Genomic DNA, 17982 nt, shown 5'->3' on the forward strand with positions numbered 1-17982 from the left:
ACCGCATTGCACTTATCCTAAAAATAAAATTTCATCGCCGTAAGTATAAAAATGAGAGAGATATGAGTGAAAATGTGTTTTGGGGAAGCTCTCGACCTTGAGAAACTGAATTTCTCGAGGTTGATTGCAGGGGGAGGAAACACACACCAAAGAAGTTTCGAACGATAAATACTGCATATGCTACGCGAGTGCTTGGATTTAGTGCTGCTATCTATTTTATGGAGGTGAAAAACAAACTTTTTTTTATTAATCTTCATTTTAGTGACTTAATATCCGTGATTGAACGAATATTTATACCATAATTATTTCAAACGATGTGTCACAAAAAGCAATTGTTTGTGACGACAATTTCATCAATTCAGAAAAAAAAATAAAAGAATTTTCCGTTGAACATATTGCACTACTTTATATTATAATTTTGTTTCATTTTGCAATTCCTCAATTTTTAATGCTAAAAAAATACGGATGAAACGAAATGCCGTGGTTTTAGCAGAAACGACTCCACCAATAGCCACTACCCTAAACTTGGCGCACACTAAGATGGTTTACGCTATTGGGAGAACCGTTATTTAGTGATTATTATCTACATAAATATTAACATCAATCTAATTGTATGGTACTAATTTGTGAATTCTCCGCACGTTATTATATTTACCATTTCAGCTCATGAATGTTGTCTAAGGAATGAAACGAATTTCTGAAATAGTGAAAAATTTCAAAATTTTGTTGCTTATTTGTTTACTAGAATTTTTAAGAAAGAAAAAAAAAATGTTTGAAAAAAAACCTGGATGGATGACTTATTTATCGTATCACCGTCTACTTAAAACATTACCCATGTTGTTGGCCGTTATGTTTGGCCCGTTAGAATCTATCATGTAAAATAAAAATTAATGAGATACCTATATTATTTCGGCAATTGTGCTCAAAAACAAGATGTGTCTGTTTACCATTACGCCACTCGTTTTTCATTAATTTATATTTCACTAACTGTTCGTTGGCCGCTGTGGTGGTCGAGTGGTTATAGTGTCGGACTCGTGATGCGAGGATCCGGGTTCGAACCCCACAGTGGTGGTCGGCTGAAGTTGGTTTTCTGTGGTTCCCAACTTCAAGGCGCAAATGCGAGCCGATCTCCCCGTTAAAAAGTCTCGCCACAGAGAGCAACAGTCCTACAACGGTAAATCATTCAACCATAACACTTCACTCACAGTTAGAAAAACTGGGGGCAGATGACAGCACTACACATAACAGGCATTACACAGAAACAAACTTTACGTTAGGTTGCACTACACGTACACGCACATTCCCGCATGTACCGATTCGTTGGGGGTTCCACTGGGGGTGGGGTGTGGTGTAGCAGTAGTAGGTAGGGCCTCCAAAAAATGGCTCGGGGATCCATGATGTTCTTAAGTCAGCCACCTCGTTGGGCAATTTGCCTGTTGTGGCGTCGTATTTGTATTTGTATAAAATTGATGAAATTTGGTATTTCGGCATTTCTTGAGATTCCGAATCCAAATATGGAAGGAAAAACGGAGTTACCATTGAACTTTCAAAAGTTGGATCTAGTTTCAATATCTAGATGATCCCTTAAGAAAAAATGAACTTAATACACTTATGCAGGATCTTAAACGATGAAGAATGATACATTTCTTCTTTTTTTTACAATAAATGTAACGCAATATCAGGGCCGTCTTAACAGCATCATGGGCTCCCGGGCCAAGTGGTTTTTGCTTCTTTATAGCGGTTCTGTTTCAGTAGGGAGAAATTATTGTGATAGCGGGGGGGAAGTTTCCTTGTGAGTATAGTGGTGCCATCTGTTGTGCCGATTGAGAAAAGTTGCGTTTTCATTGTTGCGCCGATATCCTCTTTTCTCAGTTTTCGAATCCGGCAACCCTATTGTGACCATATGTCTCGTATTTCCCGGGACAGTCCCGGTTTTTTCCGTTTTTTAAACGGAATTCATTTGAATTCGTTTCTTTTGCAAAAACGTTGATACAAGTAATTTTCAGAATTCATTAAGTATGAGTTTGGCGTGTGGACATTATTTTTAGTGATATATATATATATATTTGCATTTTCTTTGAATATTATACGTTTTGCATAACCCTTCGAGTGTCTTACTAACACACAAATTGGAGTTCCAGAAATGGAGTTTTAGTTCTGTTTTTTCTGCTGGCATCAGGAAGGCCTGCTATTAGCTCCCTATAAACTTACCTTTTTCTTAATATTGTAGGGCAGTGGTTCTCAAACTTTCGTCACTCGTGGATCCCTTGCCTAGTTCATGGTTCATCAGCGAATCCCCATAATAGTTTAGTGGATATTTTCACTTATAAAAAATCCAGTGAAAGTTCTGAAAGTATCAAGAATGGGAATGGCGTACCTTGACAAAATAAAGAATTTGATTTGATCATACTTGCACCAGATTTAGGAGAGGAAGTCTCGAGTGATTCGTGTGTAGTCGATCTAAAAAATATTATAAAGAAACACTGCAGTTATATGAGGAAGTATTTGTGATAGTCATGCTGTGGCTACTATTATCGGAGAAAGAGAGGGAGAGGAAAAGCAGCCGAGACTTGCCAAGTAAAAAGAAAAATAGCGAGCTAGAATCGCCAAAGAAAAGAGGGGAAAAGCGACCCAGAATCGCTGAAGAAAGACAGGAAGAGTGAACTTGAATCGCCAAAGAGTATCATTCTTTTGAACTCTAAAAAATGTGCTTACAACTTAAGTTTCAGACTCTCTCAACCGGCAGTAGCTCACCGATTCGTCGCTCTCACCGATCAGCCAAAGTTCGAGTTAAAGAGGTTGTTCCGGAATTTCAACACGAGTGAAGATGACATGTTGTTATTTCTAAAGTTGTTCGAAAGCAACTAAAATTTCTGAAAATGGAAAAAAAAATTGGGTTGCGTATTGGCTTGGAGTTTTGCCGAATGACATTGTTGAACTCATTGCGAAGGAACCTGAGAATAAAGCCCATGATTACGCGACTACATCTGGGAGATGCTCTTACGCCGTTTCAAGCTGAGTGCGGAAAGGTTATGGCAACTCTTCTCTATTCATGGAAAAGCACTTGGAAGTACTTGGAAGGATTATCACTTTGAGCTCGAAAACTTTGAGCTCAGTTACATCGAAGGCTCGCTGTCAGAATTGAACGCTGAGAACTTTGACGAACTGAACGGTCTTATAATTTCGGATCAGATGAGAAAGAGGATCCAATGTGAAGTCAAAGAACATTTTCTGTATGTTTGCAGTGAGTGGACTACCACTGAAGATATCGTGGAGAAGCTCGATGGTTATGATGATTTTTCGGGACAAAAAAAAGCGAGACCCAATGTGAAAGGAAGAAGTTGCAGTCCAAGCAACATGAAACTTCTAGATCTCCCGTACGACGAAAAGACTTTCATATTAATGAACGTGAAAATCCGGAATCGGAAGATGCAAGACGTCATCCTATCTTAAGATGTTATGGTTGTGGAGAATCTGGTGTCATCAAGTCCCGATGTCGAACGTGCAATCATTCAATGGATAGACTAGGAGCCAGCGTCAGCACTTTGGATTTTTACAGTTTCTCAACCAATCATAATCCGGAATCGGAAGATGCAAGAAGAAGTCTTGTCTTACGATGTTACGGGTGCGGAGAATTTGGTGTCAAGTCCCGATGTCGAACGTGCAATCTTTCAGCGGATATACCAGGAGTTAGCGACAACTCCTTGGACTTTGTTTTCGGTGGCAGGAGAGAAGCTGTACCATTTCCTACATGAACATGGTTCGCCGTTTTTCAGCAAAACTACACCGCTATGAGACTAGCAGATGGATATGCTCGTAGAACCGAAGTCCTAACTACGACTGTGGACATCAGCGTCCAAGGTAAAGTGATTTCCACCGAGATGATAATGGCTACTACCATAGGCAAGAGAAAACCGAACCATTCTAGGTACCGACTTTCTCAGATGCTGAAATCGTCCTTGATGTTCAGCAAGGAAAGTGGTACTTCTCTGAAGTTCCTCAGACGCAACATCTGGAAGCAGTGCTCTTAACTGCAATCGACGTGGACATTTTCCCGAAGATGGTTTGGACTAGATAATGTGTTACCAGTGTAGAAATCCTGGCCATATTGCTCATGAATGTCCTAGCAGTCAAGCCGATTTGCTGTCCCGCTCGATTCGTAAAGGAGCCCAACGCTGTGAACTGTTGAATCTTGTTGCTGAGACCATAACTGTGGTTTCTCGGACCTCAAGAGAATGTTAATCCAAATTACATTCGAACAATAGTAGAAGTCCTGAGAACCGGTGTGGCTCAAGGACTGAACTTCATCCTGAGCTAAGAGTGTTAGCAGATTCCCAGAGCTTCTCTTTGTGTCCGACAGGTACTTCTCCCAAAGGAAATACGGGCTATTACCTAGCTCCTCGGCAAGACGTCGTCGGAGCCACAGGAGGAGATTGCAACAAATCTATTTTATTTCAGTATGTACATTTTTACTAACTGTCTGTGGCCTCATACTACATAACGTGATTTGTTTTGTTTATGAGTTGATAAAGGAAGGGGTGAGGGAGAACTATCTTCCGTGAGGGTACAGAGCATGAGGTGGAATATGCCTTCCGCCCTGGAAAGTTGTGTTTTGTGAGGTGTGCAGTGAAATAAAGGCGTTTAATTGAGTTTCTATGGTTGTCTTATGAAATAGTTGGATATCCAAGGATGACGTCACTCTCCGCTACCATACGAAGGTTTTTAACAACTGGCTGTTGCGAAGATATATTTCGGAAAGAGAGAAAATTCAACTGCCCCTGCGGGGAATCGAACCCACGTCCTTTCACTTTCCGGGTGAACGCCCTAGACCACTAGACTACAGAGGCACCGAATCTCTCAATCTTTCCTTGGAGCTCGTGTACACTGAAAGGGACCGTACATGGACGGCCGGACCAGACTCAGGCCAAGCTCACAACTGCTGACGCTGCCACCAGATGGCGACTTATACAAGGAAGACGTCAGTCATCAGTTGAATTTTCTCTCTTTCCGAAATATATCTTCGCAACAGCCAGTATTTAAAAACCTTCGTATGGTAGCGGAGAGTGACGTCATCCTTGTGTAAGTCGCCATCTGGTGGCAGCGTCCGCAGTTGTGAGCTTGGCCTGAGTCTGGTCCGGCCGTCCATGTACGGTCCCTTTCAGTGTACACGAGCTCCAAGGAAAGATTGCGAGATTAGGTGCCTCTGTAGTCTAGTGCGTTCACCCGGAAAGTGAAAGGACGTGGGTTCGATTCTCCGCAGGGGCAGTTGAATTTTCTCTCTTTCCGAAATATATCTTCGCAACAGCCAGTTGTTAAAAACCTTAGTTGGATATCCCACGAAGATTTAGTCCCTAGAAGTCTTCCGCCACCGAGCAGGAAAGAACTTACGCTATTAGGTGAATTTGAAAGTTTAAAAAAATGGGTCAAAGTAGTCCACGTTTAGGTAAAGGAAACTTTGGGCAGGTTTCTCTTCTCATCTAATCAGGTGATTACAGGTTATTGATTTGCCAGCAACTCGAGTGATGTTAACTTTCAGCTACTTTTTCGACTAAAATCAAAGTGTAGGTAATGATAGTTTAAGACATGTTTCTTTTTGCCATCAAATCGGGTGATAGAAACTTAAGGAAAAGTTCCTTTTGCCACCAAATTCAAGGGCTTTTATTTTCTGATTGGAAGTTTCACTTTGTTATCGATTCGGAGTGGTTATAACTTCAAGCAGGTTTTCTCTTCTTTTCCAACTTGGATGTTGGCTTCGAATTTAAACATGCATTTTTGCGAATTAATGACACGAAAATGAGGAAAAAGAAATACGATAAAGTTATAATAGAGAGATTTTATTTACCAAGCATCAAGAGTGAAAAACCGGGTTTTTGTTTTCGTTTTGAAAAATGCGTTTGATATAATTTATTCAAATATACAATTAGATGAAAGATCATTTTGTTTATAGATAAAAATAGATTTAAAAACAAGAAAAAAAAAATCTACATCGAATGAATCTACGAGGCATAAAGTTCAATATTTTACATCCGAATTATTTCACAGTGAAATTTGTTAAAAAATATTTTCCACAGCATATATAGATCGTAAGATGTTGTATAGCAATAATAAATATACAATAGGTCATGGATTTTTTAAGTACATTGTTTCATTCGTGATATGTATGTACATAGCACACGTACAGCCAGATTTTCAGCGACTCCAGACTTTTCCAGATGTGAGAGAGAGAGAGAGGAGGAAATATATGACGACATTCACTGTACATGGAAGAACACTAAAACCAATGTCTCTCACTTTTTTGGTGTGTGTGATGGCGATAATGATAAAAATCTATAAATAGATACATTTACTATAGGGATTGTGCATAGTTGAATTCCATGGGCTGTGTGTAAAATTTCCTACAATAAGGCTGATGTGAATAGCAATTTTAACAATGAAGTTTGCGATTTTCTCAAATATTACGTAAAATGTTTATATACGGTTTCCTGCTCCACAAAATACTCTTTTCTTTTAAATCGGTATAAAAGTGTCGAAAAATCGAAAACTTTTTTATCCGCATCAGAGAGGTTTCTGTTCGAAAGAAAAGTGTCAGGGTTTCACTGAAAGACACACACACACACACACACACAACATGGAACATTCAATCTACTTTGAACTGCAATAAAATGTTTAAAAAGTAAGGCAGAAATTGTGATTCAGGGAAAGACTAAGTGCTCACTTGGAATGCGTAACATGGTTTTTTTTTAATGTTTGATGTGGAGGAATGCTGCCAGTGTGCTGACATTGAATGCAGCAAATTTCTTTCTTGATTCACGGAAGAACTAACGGAAATTTATTTTTTGATTCAGGTAATGGCTGTCAGAGTTTACCTCGAATGAAATTAAATTTCTTTTCTGATTTACACTGGTGTAAGTGAATTAATTAAATTAAGTGAATTTGCAGACTTGGTCGATTATCTCTAGAACTACTGTACTGATTTTAATGAAATTTGATATGTACGTACATTGATACAATAAAAAACAAATAACCATTCAATAATTGTAATACACACGCATGATCGTGCGTAACACTCGTTGGAGTCGGAAGGTATGAAACAGCGGTTGCAGAATAAACAAAAAAATGGGTTAATGGGGGTATGGTCCCCTCTTACAGATATACAGGTGTCGCAGCGTGATTTCGTGCTTGAAATAAGGCAGTTTATCATTTCCTGTGGCAATTGGTCCCACTCGTTCAGCAACGCTGTTTTCATTCCCTGGATGGTTCCCGGAGGGGGGTTGCGAGTTGCAATTGCCTTCCCCAGAGCGTCCCAGACATGCTCTATAGGGTTAAGGTCTGGAGATATTGCTGGCCAGCCATCCGGCGAATATCCTCACTCTCTATAAAATCGTCGAGCAGAAGAGCTCTATGGGGCCTCTCGTTATCGTCCATTAAAATGAACTCAGGGCCAACTGCACCTCTGAAAAGGCGAACATAGGGCTCCAAGACCTCATCCCAATATCTCACACCAGTCACAGTGCCTCTTTCAAAGACAGATGGAGAGGTGTGCGGCCATCCAACATGATGCCTGCCCAGACCATTAAACCTCCTCCGCCATAATGGTCGATTTCGCGGACATTGGAGTGTAGGTAGCGGGTCCCTGGTTCTCTCCATATGAACGTACGACGAGAATCGGTGCTTAGGCTGAACCGGGAATCATCAGTGAAGAGAACGGTCGCCCATTGATCCATACTCCAATCTCTATGCTCTCTGCACCATGATAAACGGATTCTCCTGTCCGTAGAAGTGAGCGGGACGCAAACAGCAGGTCTTCTTGCAAACAACCCTCTCTCATGAAGTCTTTTGGAAACAATCACCCTTGATACACGGATTTCTGTGGCTGCGTACAAGTCATGAGAAGCTGTAGCACTCCTGTTACGCCTCGCTATAATCGACAAATGGCGATCTTCTCTGGCCGTCGTGGCTCTTGGACGACCTTGCCCAGGCTTTCTCTCGAAGGATCCGGTATCCTGGAACTGTTTCCATAAGTTACACACGACGCTGGGCGTTAAATTGAACTCTCTACAAATCTGGACTTGAGATTGGCCTGCTTCTAGCCTCCCCACAATTCGCCACCTCATTCCATCATCTAAACGTTGGTGGTTACTCATTTTTACTGTTACAATTTGAAATTAACCGATTGCTGCAAAATAACACCAAGAAATTCACCGAGGTGTGCTAGCGACGAAATGCGTCTTAACTTACGCGCGCTTATAAAGCCTGTTTCTCTACTGGCTCCGCCTACACACACGTGTACGCTTACGTATTTGACGTACAAGATTTGCATTTTTGTTTAGAAGCAGTGGTTTTACATTCAGTTCAGTTCTTTTCATGAAATTCGATAAAATATGCAAATTCTCTTAATTTATTTCACCAGTGTAGATAAGGGCTGTCTGCGCTGACCATGAATCAGTGCCGCCTTAACGCATGGGCTCACCCGGACATGGTCCGGGGGCCTCACAAAAATAAAAACTAGTTGATGTTTTCAGGAATTTTCCAGGTACGGATTAAAAAAAATCCCTTGGCCCGGGGACCCATGATGCTCTTAAGACGGCCCTGCCATGAATGCAACAGATTTCTTTCTTTGTTTTCAAGGAAGGGCTGTCGGTGCTTACCTTGGATGCAGTAGATATTTTTTGATTCAGGGAAATGATGTTAGTGCTAACAATGAAAGCAGCAAACTTATTTTTTGAAGAGTGCTGTCAGTGTTGATCTGATAATTGTCTTTAAAAATATGGGAAAGAGCTGGCAGCACTAATATAACACGAAACAAGCATAACTGACAGCATAAATAAGTTAGGGGGTCACACATACACTCAGAGTACATACATTCCGACATGTATCAATTCGTTAGAATTACATTTTCCAGAGGAATGTTTACGATATGCATGTTCGGCCGAATAAGTAGTGATATTGGCCTTTAATGCAACGAATATATTTTTTTGATCCAGAGAAGGAATGCCAATGTTAACCTTCAAAATTCTGATTTTGGAGTGCAATAATTTCCTTTTAATAGTTAGAAGAGGTCTGCATGTCGTTCTTGACTTTGAGAGCTGCAACAAAAACCTCATTCGATTCAGGAAAAGCACGTAAGCACTTACCCTGATCCGCAACAGAAACACGTTCACGAAAGATCAAGCACTAACAGCCCCCTGACCATGGATTACAAACAATAACTTCACTTGGTTCTGTGAAGCATCAACTTGAACTACATCCGAAAATCGCTTAAACTGTCCGGAAATTTCGTTTTGATTCTGGATAGGACAAAGAACTGGTCAGCGCTGACCTGGAATTGCAACAGGAACTAGGTGGCGTTGAATTTACAAAGGATTTTGAAGGTAAGTTTGATTTGAAGCGATCATACAACATAGAGGGAACAGATTTTGCGAAAGGAATTATTATAGAGATCGATCGAATGTAACTTATGGTATTGAATCAAGATGCAACTTTGGTCATCCGTGAAGCTACTCTAGACCGGAAAAATATCCTTTAATGAATTTATTTTAAAAAATCGCGAATCTCTCCCTTTATCCCAGTAAATAAGATGGCCAAATTTGTTTCCATTTGAAAAATTTGCTTAATTTTTGAATATGAAAGTAGAAATTGGTAAGGCATTTTTTTTTTATGAATAATACATGTATAATATATTTCACACCGCGACTTTGTTTTCACCCAAATTCAGGGCGATTATCGGTGTGTATTGTGAGGATATCGCCAAAGTTGGCGGCTGGAGTGTTTTGTTTCCAGAATAATAAGGCGTCATCATTTAGTAGGGTCAGAATGTTGAACCTGGGAAACGGCACGCATGCCCTGCCGATGCGTCCGTTTTCACTCGGGTCCACTGTCTTCTGATAACGACGTCAGCATGTCCAGAATGTCCTTGGATATTTCTGACTCCTTCAGCCTGGACAACGATGCCATCAGGGAGTCACCCCTTGAAATTCACAAAAAAGAAACATAACATTGTACTAATAACAGTCACAGAATTTCAGAGAAAAATAATCATGATAAATTTTCGTACGGAATCGGATTTGCTAGAACTCGCTGCCACTCACCAGTTTTCTGAGCTGTGCTGCGGCTGAATCATCTTCAGTATATCGTGGAACTTTTTGAGCTGCCGCTGGAACCTGCTAATGAGTTCGTTAACATCGCACAAGCCGTATTCCTCTACCATGTCTTGGACCCTCCGTCCCAGAGCATCTGTTTTCTCGAGGCTGCCACCCCAGTATAACAGAGTTTGGCAACATTCAAGATGACCACTGTAGAAAGAAACGGAAAAAAACAGCTTTAATACAAAACCAAGCATGCCCTTCGGGTTGATCTTTATAATGAAAAAGAAATATATGCAAAAAGTAAAAAATATGTCCGGTAGGTGGATGATGATAGAGTGCCCTTTTGCATATGCAAGAGTGATGAGAGGCAAAATAGTACATGAAACTGATTATGCGAACAATTGAACTTTCTTTGTTGAAATGTTAAAAAAATTCATTTGCTTATGTGTGTGGTCTGAAATGCATATTAATCAAGATTAGTGCAATTTCACCTATTGTTTCTCTCAACAGAGGGCTCTGAGAACAAAGGATACTTTAATTAGACCCCAACCGTATACAGAAATTACTCGTGCAATAAATGTGATACTCGTGGTACAATGACATTGAAATGCACTATTTAATAGGCCATGTTATATGCTTACTTCATCGCTGCGAGATGCAGTGGCGTGAAACCTTCGGCCGTTACGCAATCGACATCCACTCCCATGTGTAGAAGAGGCTAAAAGAAATATGTGGGCAGGAAAAAATTACAAACAATAAAATTTACTGAACAAACATTATCATAGAACATTTTCTTTCAAAAGGTGGTCCGCAGGTTCCCTACCCATTGAAGTCCCCAACAGTAAACACCTACCACGCTAAGGGGCCCGTGGAGTATGTTTCGGGACACGGCTGGTCCTTATATTGTAACTCTGATATGGCATAGCTCAGAGGGTCATTGACTCCTACGAACTATGGTGAGAGATGCCACGGAAAAATGACCGCTAGGGCAAGGAAAGTGCTGGTAGATGACCACTGGGGCACGAGAGCCTCGCGTAAAATGATTGCTAGGGACACGAGACGCTCAGAGTGTGTGTACATATATCACGTATAAAAAATGTACAATTAACTGTTGTACAGAATTTCAACGAGACTTACCTCAACACAGTTGTTGTGGCCGTTCATTGCCGCCAAGTGAATCGCCGTGTAGCTGCTGGGATCGAGTGCAGCGAGATGAGCGCCCTCTTGCGAGAGGTACTGCGAACGGATACAAAAAAGAAATTAATCGAATGAATTATGACACTCACGGCGCTTCCACAGCTACATATAATGAAAAATAATGGCGAAATAAAAACAGACTTCTATTTTCTCCCGTGAAAGGCACAGAACTAACGATACAATATCGATCCTAAAATTGATAACTACCGGGAAGAAAAATAACAATGAAAAGATTTATTATTATTATCACTTTTCACCCCCGCCTATTCGGGAGAAACCCCCCAATAGAGTAATTTTGTAAATTACACAACTAAGTGACAACCAGGAGTACGAATCGACGTTGCAAAGATTACTTGTTCATCCTGGAGGGAGAATATACGTAAGTATTGAAAGAAGGGTTCACGTACCAGGTATTGGGGTGGGATGTTTTCTCGACGTGAATATGACTTTTAGACCAGTGGTTCTCAACCGAGGGACATATGGCTCCCTAGTGGTACTGGGATACTTCAGAGGAGCCACGGGAGAAAATTTAGAAAGAAGCCATGACATGTGATTTGCAAGGCTGCAGTCAGGGCCGTCATTTCAACTTTTTCTGGGGGGGGGGGGGGCAAACATTTCCCTTCCCTGGGGAGGGGGCAAAGCTCATGTACTCAATGTGTGTGTGTGTATATATATATATATATATATATATATATATAAAACTTTTATATTAGTGACTATACACTTACAGAATCCAACAAAACCACCCACAAAACCAGGGCCGTCTTAGGGCATGGACCCACCCGGGCCTCATCACCTACATTTTGCAGCAGGTTCCCTAGAATGGGGTTTTTCGCAGGCCCCCGGCTAGATTTTTTACAGACCCCTCCTCTGTATTAAATTATAGTGTGAAGAACAAAAAATGACGAAAACTATATCAGGCCCCGGGCTGCAGCTCTGTCAGTCCCACTCTTGTAAGAGGTCATGACCGGGGGGGGGGTCTCATGTCCATAAGTGACCCCACCTTATGATATTTTGCATAGTACAATAAATTTTGAAAATAAGTAGAAAATATGTAGGCTGTTTATTTCCGGAATCACTTTGCCTAGGGGCCCATGATGTTGAGACGGTCTTGAATAGAACTCGGACAATCGGGGAGCTCAATAAATTCTAGGCCAGTGGTCTGGAGGCCGATGTTATTTGCAAAATTTTCATTACTACAAATTCACAGAAAAAATCAATTCAATACTTATAAAGCATCTTGCTTCTAGATGATGGTCGGAGACTCTGGGTAAGACAGGGGAGCCACGAGAAGAAAAAAACATGCTTCAAAGGGGGGCCACGGGCAAGAAAAGGTTAAGAAACGCTGTTTTAGACCAAACTGGGTGATCTACGAAAAATTTGTGCTACGAAACTACTTGAAACATTTCCATATCTCGAGAAGCATATATAACAAGTGAACGTTTTTATTTATTTATTTATACAATATTGTTGGCCCTTGGGGCCTATACAAGAGGATGCGATTGAAAATGACAAAGGTATTGTTTGGTATTGGTAAAAAAAAACTAGTGATAGTGGGGGGGATTCGACAATATGGGAGTTTGTTCCATTTACCAATGGTATGAAGAAAGAAGCTGTATTTAAAGCAGTCAGTGGAAGCAAAAATAGGTTTTATTTTAAGGGAATGGCCGAGTCTTCTAGAGATGTGAAGAATGGTTTGACCAGATTACCACAAGTATCTATGTTGAATTGACCATGGAAAATTTTATATAACAATGTTAATCGAGAAATGACTCGAAGAGTAGAGAGAGGGAGGCAGGGCCGCAACTAAGGGGGAGCAGGCGGGTCTGCTGCCCCTGGCCCTGAGCAGAGGAGGGTGCCAATTTAACCCTTTAACTTCTCTTTTATCATTACGAGGGGGCGCGTAAGTGCGTACTTGCCCCAGGATGACCAAGTATCCAGTTGCGGCCCTGGAGGGGGGAGATGGAGTTCGTTTTAAGTTCGGACACGGAAACGAAAGATGACCAGCAGTCGTGAGCAAATCGGGTGGATTTATTTTGGACTGATTCGAGTTTGTCTGTATTACTGGAGGTAATACTATATTTTAAGGGGCGCCTACGGATATAGATATCATTAACCAGACGCGTGGTACACTTTCTCTAAGGGAATTGTTTCACGCTATGTCTCAGGAAGTACGTAGACGATGGAGATACGATTCTCGTTCAGACAAATCCTTGCAGTATTCCATTTACACGAAGTGTGCTCTCCAGTTTCACTTCGGCAAACCCAAACGAATTGTATTGCGGTGTAAAGAAGTTTGAGAAAAATGCATTCGCGATGAAAATTGCTGCCGTGTCGATGACACACACAGCCTTCATTCATTCCCCCCCCCCCTTTCCATTCTCTCTTTCTAATTAGCAAGTAATTATTCAACGCTTAATTACCATTGTTTGTTTGCGTGTGTGATGTTTTGGATTTCTTTTCCCCTTGCATTGTGGAAAGAGCGGGAAGATGGTATTGCATTCAACCATGAATGAGAACCTGTACATACACAAAGAAATATTTTGGTGGTATTAAATGATATCGGATTGTAGTTGTTCAGTTGAGCTTTGTCTCGGGAGAATCTGGAAACTGGAACATCTGGAAGCAATCAACTGACTCGGTGCGCCGCCCACGTGATTCTGGAGAGTTTGCACGAACCTTTCTGATGCAAAATGACAATAGACTAAGCTTTCTATCTAGACTGAGTTATCTTAAACTCAGCCGGTGCTCTTTAAGACTGAAAAATTGTGGGGGTGAAGAATATTATTGTTCTTTCTATAAGGTTTTTTGACTTTTCATATTAGCTCTAAATTTTCATTCATTATGGCAGTCATTAATTTCGGGATTTCCATCGATACACCGAATTTTCACTAATTTTGTGATTTTTTCCAAATTTTGAATTGTCATTAATTCTGAATTTTCATTAATTTTTATTCATAATTTTCCACTAATTTTTAAAGAAAAAGAAATCCACTTTAATTTTTTTAATCAGCCTACGAAATAATTTTCATTAAATTTATGAATTTAGTTCCGAATATTCATTAATTATGATATTTCATCGATCGATAGAGGAACAATTTTTCATTAAATCTGAAATTTAATTATTAATTTCACCGCCGCTGTGGTGGTCGAGTGGTTATAGTGACGGACTCGCGATGCGAGGATCCGGGTTCGAACCCCACAGTGGTGGTCGGCTGAAGTTGGTTTTCTGTGGTTCCCAACTTCAAGGCGCAAATGCGAGCCGATCTCCCCGTAAAAAAGTCTCGTCACAGAGAGCAACAGTCCTACAACGATAAATCATTCAATCATAACACTTCACTCATAGTTAGAAAAACTGGTGGCAGATTGCAGCACTACACATAACAAGCATTACAGAGAAACAAAAAAACTTCACGTCAGGTTTCACTACACGTACACGCACATTTCCGCATGTACCGATTCGTTGGGGGTTCCGCGGAGGGGGGTGCATGTGTGGTGTAGCATTAGTAGGTAGGGCCTCCAAAAAATGGCTCGGGGATCCATGATGTTCTTAAGTCAGCCACCTCGTTGGGCAATTTGCCTGTTGTGGCGTTGTGTTTGTATTTGTAATACTAATTCTGTTGTTTCATTAATCTAGTTGTTTTTCATTAAATACGAATTTTCAGCAGTTTTGGAATTATTTATTAATTTTAAATTGTGATAAAAATCCTTTCATTTGTTTCAACTTTTCACACAGGTTCCAAATTTTCATTCATTATGGGGTTATTTTAAATTAATTTCGGAATTTTCATTCATTCTAATTTCTGTTGAATATATAATAGTCTTTATTTAATTTTATTAATTGTGTGATTTTGAATTTCCTTAAATTCTAAATTTTCATTAATTTCTTAGTTCTTAAATTCTAAATTTTCATTAATTTCTTAATTCGTAAATTCAGAATTTCCATTAATTTTCTTAAATTCAGAATTTCCATTAATTTTCTTAAATTCAGAATTTTCATTAATTTTCATAAATTCTGAATTTTCATTAATTCTAAATTTTCATTAATTTTCATAAATTCTGAATTTTCATTAATTTCCTTAAATTCTAAATTTTCATTAATTTCCTTAAATTCTAAATTTTCATTAATTTCCTTAAATTCTAAATTTTCATTAATTTTCATAAATTCTAAATTTTCATTAATTTTCATAAATTCTGAATTTTCATTAATTTCCTTAAATTCTAAATTTTCATTAATTTCTTAATTCTTAAATTCTAAATTTTCATTAATTTCTTAATTCTTAAATTCTAAATTTTCATTAATTTCTTAATTCTTAAATTCTAAATTTTCATTAATTTCTTAATTCTTAAATTCTAAATTTTCATTAATTTCTTAATTCGTAAATTCAGAATTTCCATTAATTTTCTTAAATTCAGAATTTCCATTAATTTTCATAAATTCTGAATTTTCATTAATTCTAAATTTTCATTAATTCTAAATTTTCATTAATTTTCATAAATTCTGAATTTTCATTAATTTCCTTAAATTCTAAATTTTCATTAATTTCCTTAAATTCTAAATTTTCATTAATTTCCTTAAATTCTAAATTTTCATTAATTTCCTTAAATTCTAAATTTTCATTAATTTCTTAATTCTTAAATTCTAAATTTTCATTAATTTCTTAATTCTCAAATTCTAAATTTTCATTAATTTCTTAATTCTTAAATTCTAAATTTTCATTAATTTCTTAATTCTTAAATTCAGAATTTCCATTAATTTTCCTAAATTCAGAATTTTCATTAATTTTCATAAATTCTGAATTCTAAATATAGCGGGGCGCGATAGCCCAGGTCGATAAGATACTCGCCTAAAGGATGTTTAGAGGTGTCGCGAGTTCCATACCCGGTTCGTCCTGGTCAGAAAAACTTTCCCGACACAAGGGTACAAACAGAAATGGCGACATGAGCACAGAAAAGATTTCTACCGCAGGGAGTCCCCCATCGAGGGGTTAGCGCACCAACCTGCCGTTCGGAATCGACAATAAATTGTAGGTCCCGGTCTAAAATTAGCCCTCGTGTGCGGAAAATGACCGTGGTGCGACGGAAATGATCAAATGATAAATATTGATCGCCAGATATAGTAATGGCTTCGTTTAGTTGGCAGAGGAGAAAAGTAATTTAAAACGCGCCAAATATATATTCAACTATTTTCTTTTTACTCTAAACCAGTGATTCCCAACGTGGGCGTTAACGCTCTCTGGGGGGGGGGGGGGGTAGAAGCTACCGATATAGCATGGGATTCTATGGGTGAGATTGCGTTGGGGAATGCGCTGGGAGGAAAAAATTTCTGAAGAAGGGGGCGATGGGACAAAAAAGGTTGGGAAACTATGCTCGAAACCATAGTTTCCCAAACTTTTACTCTCATCGTCCCCTACTCAAGTGAACCCATAGGGTCCTATGTTAAATCTATAGCTTCTATCACCCCCCTGAACCATTCCATCGCCCACCAGGGGGGCGATATTGCCCACTTTGGAAAAAAGCCTGCTCTAAACGCCGGCCTGGATATTGGTCCTATCTAATGTCACGTATATACTGGGACAATCCACGTTAGTGCTCGTACCTTCACGATGTCGACGTGTCCGTGGGCAGCAGCTATATGGATCGGTGTCCACCCCCTCTCGTCCACAGTCCTGTATGAAATAAGAAATCGAGTGAAAAAAGCCATCAGTGACGAAAGTAGCAAAAAACAACATGCACATTACATTTCAAATAGTCTGCATATCTGTCTAATGATGGCGCCATCGTCCCGTTTTTATTACAAACACCAGTGACGTTGATACAAGGATCATTGAAAGACTGGTTATTTGTGGAGAAGAAGATTACAAGGAAGAAAATTCACCACCGCTCCCATTGGAACTCGATCCCCGGTCTCTCGCTTGCCGGACGAGTGCTCTACCATCTTATCTAAGTATGGAAGAAGATAGAATATTCCAACCTTGGAGCGTGTATATGTCACATTCACACATTTGACAATTGAATTGCAATAAGTTGAAGTAAAAGAAAGCGATATCAGGAGCAGCAAGCGGTGGATGACTTTATTTCATGGTGACTGCAGTAAAAGTGAATTACATAACGTACATATTTCGGTATAAAGGATAGATGTGAAAGTGTAGGTGTACGAGAGGCAGAATACAGAATGAACCGAGCACGTCCAGGCTCTATCGCTATTGCAATTTAAGCACAGTGGTCATAAGACCGCGGAAGTGCCGGGAAAACCTACTGGTGTATCAGCCAAGTCAACTCAACCGCCCAGGGCGCCCCCACCAACTCTCTCGTCACCCCGCCTCCTTCACATTCCCAACCCAACAATAGCCCAGCATCTCCGCCCGGCACCACCAGGACGTTCGCGCCCCCAACTCCAACTAAACATCCTCAGCCAAGTCCCACAACAGCCGCCACCCGACCACCCAAAAACCCACATCACTCCCCACGACCGAATTCTCCCGCCCCCAGAATCATACCCCCCCCTTCCGGAGCTTCATTGTAAGTCAAAACAATAGATGGTTACACACGCACGAGAGGCAGGTGGATTCATTAATTGTGATTGGCTAAAAAGGGCAGCTGCAACTTGGAGAGGTATGCATCGGAGAGGAGTAAGACCGTGGGGTAAGTAAGGGTCGTCGAACACCTGCTCCGAGACAAATAGCCAAGAACAAAGGAC

General features: G+C 39.9%; 1 protein-coding gene and 1 non-coding gene across 2 annotated transcripts in view; both read right to left on the reverse strand.

The window, feature by feature from the left end:
* Nucleotides 1-4773: 4773 nt before the first annotated feature.
* On the reverse strand, nt 4774-4847 carry TRNAS-GGA (transfer RNA serine (anticodon GGA)). The gene has a single exon. It is a non-coding gene; the product is annotated as a tRNA-Ser (tRNA).
* A 1024-nt stretch (nt 4848-5871) lies between these two features.
* Nucleotides 5872-17982, reverse strand: part of LOC149068450 (uncharacterized) — a 57034-nt gene continuing 44923 nt past the window's right edge. The window contains exons 9-13 of the mRNA XM_089251635.1: nt 16882-16951; nt 11223-11321; nt 10727-10803; nt 10089-10292; nt 5872-9967 (exon numbers count right to left, since the gene is read on the reverse strand). Coding sequence (XP_089107761.1) covers nt 9862-9967; nt 10089-10292; nt 10727-10803; nt 11223-11321; nt 16882-16951 — 556 coding nt within the window. The 3' untranslated portion in view covers nt 5872-9861. The remainder of the gene's footprint in view (nt 9968-10088; nt 10293-10726; nt 10804-11222; nt 11322-16881; nt 16952-17982) is intronic.

The sequence above is a fragment of the Pholcus phalangioides genome, unplaced genomic scaffold (genome assembly GCF_987345545.1).
Source record: "Pholcus phalangioides strain wild (caught in Gottingen) unplaced genomic scaffold, Ppha-v1.0 ptg000027l_1, whole genome shotgun sequence".
Classification (NCBI taxonomy): domain Eukaryota; kingdom Metazoa; phylum Arthropoda; class Arachnida; order Araneae; family Pholcidae; genus Pholcus; species Pholcus phalangioides.